Source organism: Pteropus alecto, unplaced genomic scaffold, assembly GCF_000325575.1.
Source record: "Pteropus alecto unplaced genomic scaffold, ASM32557v1 scaffold81, whole genome shotgun sequence".
In the NCBI taxonomy this organism is placed as follows: Eukaryota; Metazoa; Chordata; class Mammalia; order Chiroptera; family Pteropodidae; genus Pteropus; species Pteropus alecto.
In genome coordinates, this window is record NW_006433378.1 from 16,536,645 (window position 1) to 16,542,718 (window position 6,074).

The window sequence follows — 6,074 nt, forward strand, 5'->3', positions numbered from 1 at the left end:
AAATAGAGATGCAGTTCAAAACTATGGCGGTGTGATGCTGACATGCCGAGTGCAGTCCTTAGTGGGGACAGCTGGGCGGTACCGCCGCTTGGAGTACATACTGCCTCTAATGGCTCGCTGCAAAACGGACGCTGGATGTTATTTTCGCTTCTTGCCTTTTTTTTGTAAAAGCGAAAATACTCTTCAGATGTTTTTTGGTTAGCGAAAGTAGGTACTAACATAGGTCTTTTGTGAAAGTGAAGTGGCATAATGCGAACTTTCGGAATGCACAAAATATCAACAGTAGACTGATTAAGTAAATTATGGTATGCCAGAGAATATACTCTGTATCTATGAAAATGTGCTAATGCTTGGTGAAAGAATCCAGACCCAAAGAGTAGTGTATAGTATATGAATGCATTTATATAGTAAAGTTCGAAAAACAGGAAAACTAAATTATAGCATTCAGGATGCATGTTTGGATAATAATATAAAAAGGAGCAATGAAATCACTATCATAAAACAGATTTGTGTTTACCTTTTAGGGCAGTGAGGGGTGATGATTGGGAGGAGCCATGGAGAGGGTTCCGGGGTTCTGGCAGGGTTCTGTTTCCTGACCTGAGTCATAGTTAACAGGTCATTCATTGTTCACTTTGTAAAAATCAGAGCTGTTCACTTTTGTGTCTTTTGTTTTTGTAATATATTTCACAATTTAAAAAGTTAAAAAATATACAAGTTTCAAAAAAAAAGAAGGAAGGAAAGAGGTCATATCCATGAAAATACAGCTATCATGTTCCTTTCTACTTCATTTTAAAGAGGGATCAAATGCAGTGAATCCTTTTATATGTGGTTGTATGATTTAAGATTAAAGGCAGTATTAAGTAAATTTAAAACTTAATGTATATGTTTTTTATCACCTCTTACCAAGAAACATAAGATTATACCAACTTCATTTTCCTCCTCAAAATATAACCACTTTCCTTTTTCATTCTCCTTTTTTCTCATTTGTCTGTTTGTTACAGCCTTACACATTATGAAGAAATTTTCTTAAGAAATTGAAATGCCAGTAGCATTTTAAACTGGATGACAAGCAGTTGGTGGTTTGTGGGCTGAGATCTAAATCCTATATTAATATAATTGGCACAAAAGGAAAAATTTGGGCCAATGCATGGCATCTCTTACTGGAAAAGTGCACATAACTATTATGCTTTTGCTGTTCTACAGCTAGGGAGAGATGGCATAATTTCCTGCGTACAGGTCACTCATTTCAGTAACAGACTCGATTAAACTGAGTGGCTTTTATAATAAAATTCTGTTAAATGTGGTAGTTTACACCACTGGTGCTTTTACAAATAATTGTTCCTTCTTTTAACAGCTTTTTGTCAGATAGGTGCAAATGGGCACTGTAATTTTAAAATAAAGGCTTCATAGTCTGCCAGCCCAGAAAAGTCTTTACTTATCTCTTTTCCCCTATTACTGGGGTTGGCAGTGCATAGTGGTAAATAAAGTGCTTTTCCCGAGTAAATATAAGTCCTGCTCTACTTCCATCTCCGTAGAAAGCAGCAGTAAACTAGACTGCTAGAGTGATTTCCCCAGATGGAACCTGTGTAGGACTTTACAATGTCCTCTTTCCTTATGCTCCTGTATGTCTCTTTCTTCTAGCTCTTTTACAGACTTTTGAGGCTCCCTATTGGGTTTGGAGAATTTTTCTGAAAGGAAAGCTTTTCATGTTAACTTATAAAAGTGAAGGCATGGCTACATAATACAGGATTTTGTACAAAACAGAAAAGAAGTGGACATTCTAGCAGTCCATAGAATATGTATATTAAAAATTTGTTCATGCTATATGAGTTCTTAATTATTAACAAGCTTATATTTTATAGAGGGCTATGTGCCAGACATTGTGTGCTAAGCACTTTGCAAAGATAATTTTTTAATACTCAATAGTTCTTTGAGGGTAAGTACTGTTTTTAACCTCATTTTATAGTTGAGGAATGAAAACTTAAGAGAAAATGTGGCTTTCTTGTGGTCACAAAAGTAATTAATAAAGATGCTGGATTTCAAATCTCAGCATTCTGACTCCTGAGCCCTTGTTCTTAGGTTCTATTACTGCTCCTAAAGTTTTTTGTTTTGTTTTAATAATATTTATTTTTAAATCAGTGTTTTATCCTAATTGTGGAAATATGCTTAGAAAAGTTAGTATATAAAGTTTTAAAGTACTGAGCATTAAAATTTTAGTAAATAATGTTTTAAAATTTCCATGGATAATAACATCAAATATTTCTATATAACTTCATTGTTAATTGCTGTTATAATAGTACAGTACTCTAGTAGGCTTCTGCTTATGGAAGAGCATGTGAAATATTGTAATATAATACTTTATAGATTATTCATAGTATCAGGCCAATAATATAGTACTGATGTATTTTTCTCTTTTTAAAGGTATTATTATGATGGGGACATGATTTGCAAAGTTCAAGGCAAGAGATTTGTGTACAAGTTTGTCTGTGACTTGAAGACTCTTATTGGATACAGTGCAGCAGAGTTGAACCGTTTGGTCACAGAATGTGAACAGAAGAAACTTGCAAAGATGCAGCTCCATGGTATTGCCCAGCCAGTCACAGCAGTAGCCCTGGCTACAGCTTCTCTGCAAACAGAAAAGGATAATTGAGCCCAGGACCCTCTGGGAGTTCCAGGTCTTTCTTAAATATTAGAGCAAATATTGCTCTTATCTTTATTACTGAATTTGAATCTCCTTTTATTTCTAGACTGTACAATCTGATGCATGATTTTTTTTATAAATATTTCATACTCTTGTGAATTTGGATCTTTTTACTTTGAGCATATATTTTAGAATATGTGTATGTTAAAGGATCACCACAATAGCTTCAGTGCAAAGGCAGGCTCATTGTGGGATAGTTCGTTAACAGTCAGGAAAGCTAAACTGGTCAGTATTAATGTCTAGCCCTACCAAAAATAGCCAGTAGCAACTGAGGATAAAAAGTGAATGAAGTATCTCCAGGGAACAGTCTGGCTTACCTATTTTTGAAAATGTAACTGTTTCCCCTCTCTGCTGCTTTAGATGTTGCTTTACATAGAATCAGAAAATCGAATTTTTACAGCTAAAGCATGTGTGCCTGTTTCATCTAATCAAGCAGAGCTAAAATAGTCAAATAAAATTATAATATTAATAAATTACTAAACAAGAGTATCAAGTTATTAAAGTAATTTATATATCTGCAAGGAAAGGACATAAGAAGTCGACTGGCAGAAGAGCAGTGCTGAAGAAGGAGATCCAGGTTTAAACCTGGCTTAACTCGAGCCAATTATAAGGATTTTCTGTATAGATTATTCATAGTGTCAGGCCAAGAATTTAAATTATTTTAAGAGAGGCATTTAATTCTAATAAACCAACTATTACAAAAATTCTGAAATGATCTCTGTTTTTCCTGTCAGAGATTTAAAAAACTGTAAAGGTATACCTCAGCAAGAAAATTGGTTTGGTTTGGTTTGGCTTCCCTTTTCTTTTTTTTTAATTACCTTATAATGCTGGTTTATTATGCAAAGCCCCTTATATAGTCGTTGTGTTTCTGATGAAATGAAGACTTTAAATCAGTCAGCAGTACTTTATACCTTTTAAGACATTAATAAATTACTTACAAATAGTTTAAAAAGGAAATTTTGACCTCTAGTACAGGCAGTCTTCTCTTAAAACAAAATTTTCCATTTATTTTTTTTCCTTCTGAATATTTATGTGTATGAATATACAAATATCTATATACATGTCCATTTGACTATTTCCTATATATACACATACATATATGAAGACATAATAATATTGAAAAGGAAGGATATTTCAAAAGGTGGTAACTCATTTTAAAAGTTCTGAAAAAATTAATTCTTATATATGTAAAACTCTACTTACTACAAGCTAACACTAAACAGAAATGGTTAGAAATGTCTTTTTTCCCTTGCTTGCTCACTTGCTCTTCTTGCTTTCTCTCTTGTTTTGTTGTTTGTGTTAAGGTTTATGTACAAATCATGATATGAGATACCGGCAAATAGCTTCTAATCCTCTTATAGCAGAAGATTGATTCTCAAATATTACTTTAGGCACCTTCTCCTTCATCATTTTCTTTAAATTCATCCCTCTAAACAGCTTTATAAGAGAGTTAATGCTTTTTACCAACTAGGAGGCAAGGGCCATCAGGATACAGACAAGACAGCATTGTTAACAGTTGCTGCTGTCAGCACTCCTGGTTTGGAATGAACCATAGAAGGCGGGGCTCTAAGCAATGAGGAGAAGAGGGATCTGTGATCTCTTCTGATAACCTCAAATCATAATTTTAAGTGCTGTGCTATAGATCTACAAAGTGTAATGTTGGTTCATTTATATCGGTGTATTAAGGCCTTTAAGACCCTGCAGTAGATACATAAAAAAGAATAAAATTCCTAACTTCCATTTTTACCTTTTTATAAACACATACAAAATAGACTGAAAAATTATTAGTATAACTTGGGCACAGTGATTGCGAGAATATCTGAGTAGAACAGCAATATGAAATAATATCCAGGAGCTCTAGTTTCAGAAAACAGCTAAAAAGGTTTTGCACTATCTGCTTATGGCCTGGGGAGTTGACAAGTAACTTACAGTTTTAAGAAATAAAAAAGTATACTATTGTGGTATATTATCAAGAGCTTAAAATTCTTGACTTTTACATTTAAAATGCTTTTGGGGAGATATTATGTTAAAGTTTTGGCCAAGGTGGCAGACTGCCTGTATGTCTCAATTATAGGTACATATTTTTTTAAGGTAAGGAACACCCACATTTCTTATAGATCCCTAAAATCAAAATTTTTTTTTTTTCTTTTAAGCATTCTTCAGATGCTTTAAAATAGAACATTCCATTTTCTTTGGCAGTTTTTATTTCTTATTATAATTTGAACAGAGATAGTTCTCATACATGATAAGATGCTTGTCTTTTTTCTTCTTCGCCTCTCACCATTTTATGCACCACAGCATGCGTAAAGTAAGGAGACTAATTTCCCCAACTGATTTAAAAACTTCCATTACTTTTCTCAACTTACTTATAAACTATTCCATTGCCCTTATTGAGGTTACAGTTATCAAAAAGTCAGATAGTCTTCTCTTTTATTAAATAGTAGCTTATGGAAGAAAGTATTCATGCTATTCATTCTTTGCTATGTTTTTATGAATGAATTTTCCATAGGAGAATTTACAGTATATTCAAAGGAAGAAAGACAAAATTATTCGTCATTTTTTTTTTGTACCTTTTAAGTACAAGAATAATGAAATGTTAACTTTTATTTTAAAACTTGTTTTCCACATGAATATCTCATTGAGCCAACTTTCATGGGTATTTTGCTGTCCTGAAGTTTGGAACTTTGTGTCAGCATCAGAAAATCAAACAAATTAGGCAGGATTGCTGTGTGTGGTTGATCTTATGAATTAACTCATCACTTTTTTTTTGAATCATTCTGTTGTCAGTTAATGAGGAAAAATTGTTTACTTGTTTTTCTCCCCTGATTAATGGTAAAACTCAACTATGATATTTCTTTAAAGGATTATACCTCCAAATATTTTTGATGAGGTCTCTATTTTATTTTATTCTACTGCCTTTTAAAAATAACTAGTATATCTTTGATATAGCACAAAAATGTTTTTGAAATAATTGCAAAACAACCTATGACTAACTTAATGTCTTCATATCTTAGAGGGTGTAAAAATATTGATATTTCAGTGATATTTCACTTGCTGCCAGAAAAAAAAATATTCTCAGTCTTTTGTAAAAGGGAGGAGGATTTTTGCATACATTTTTACTCTTTAAATACAGACACTTCTACTGTCATGATAACAATTATGTATTTCTTTGTGGTTTTTATTTTTTTGTAATTTTACATAAAACAGTTATTTTCTATTTTTACTCAGATAAAAATATTTGTGCATAAAATGTAAAAATAGTAAAATGAGAAAAATAAAACTATTATACAGTATATTTCTCTGTTGTTAAGAAGTTTTATTCCTATAAACAGTGTCAAATTCTAGGGATATTCGGTTGGATGAAAATATGACA

At 32.5% G+C, this 6,074-nt stretch overlaps 1 protein-coding gene across 4 annotated transcripts in view; it reads left to right on the forward strand.

Moving 5' to 3' along the window:
* GABPA (GA binding protein transcription factor subunit alpha) overlaps positions 1-4,952 on the forward strand; it is a 34,863-nt gene extending 29,911 nt beyond the window's left edge. For all 4 annotated transcript variants that reach the window (XM_006908240.3, XM_006908239.3, XM_015586532.2 and 1 more), the window contains exon 10: positions 2,422-4,952. In XM_006908240.3, coding sequence (XP_006908302.1) covers positions 2,422-2,650 — 229 coding nt within the window. In that variant the 3' untranslated portion in view covers positions 2,651-4,952. The remainder of the gene's footprint in view (positions 1-2,421) is intronic.
* The last annotated feature ends 1,122 nt before the right edge of the window (positions 4,953-6,074 follow it).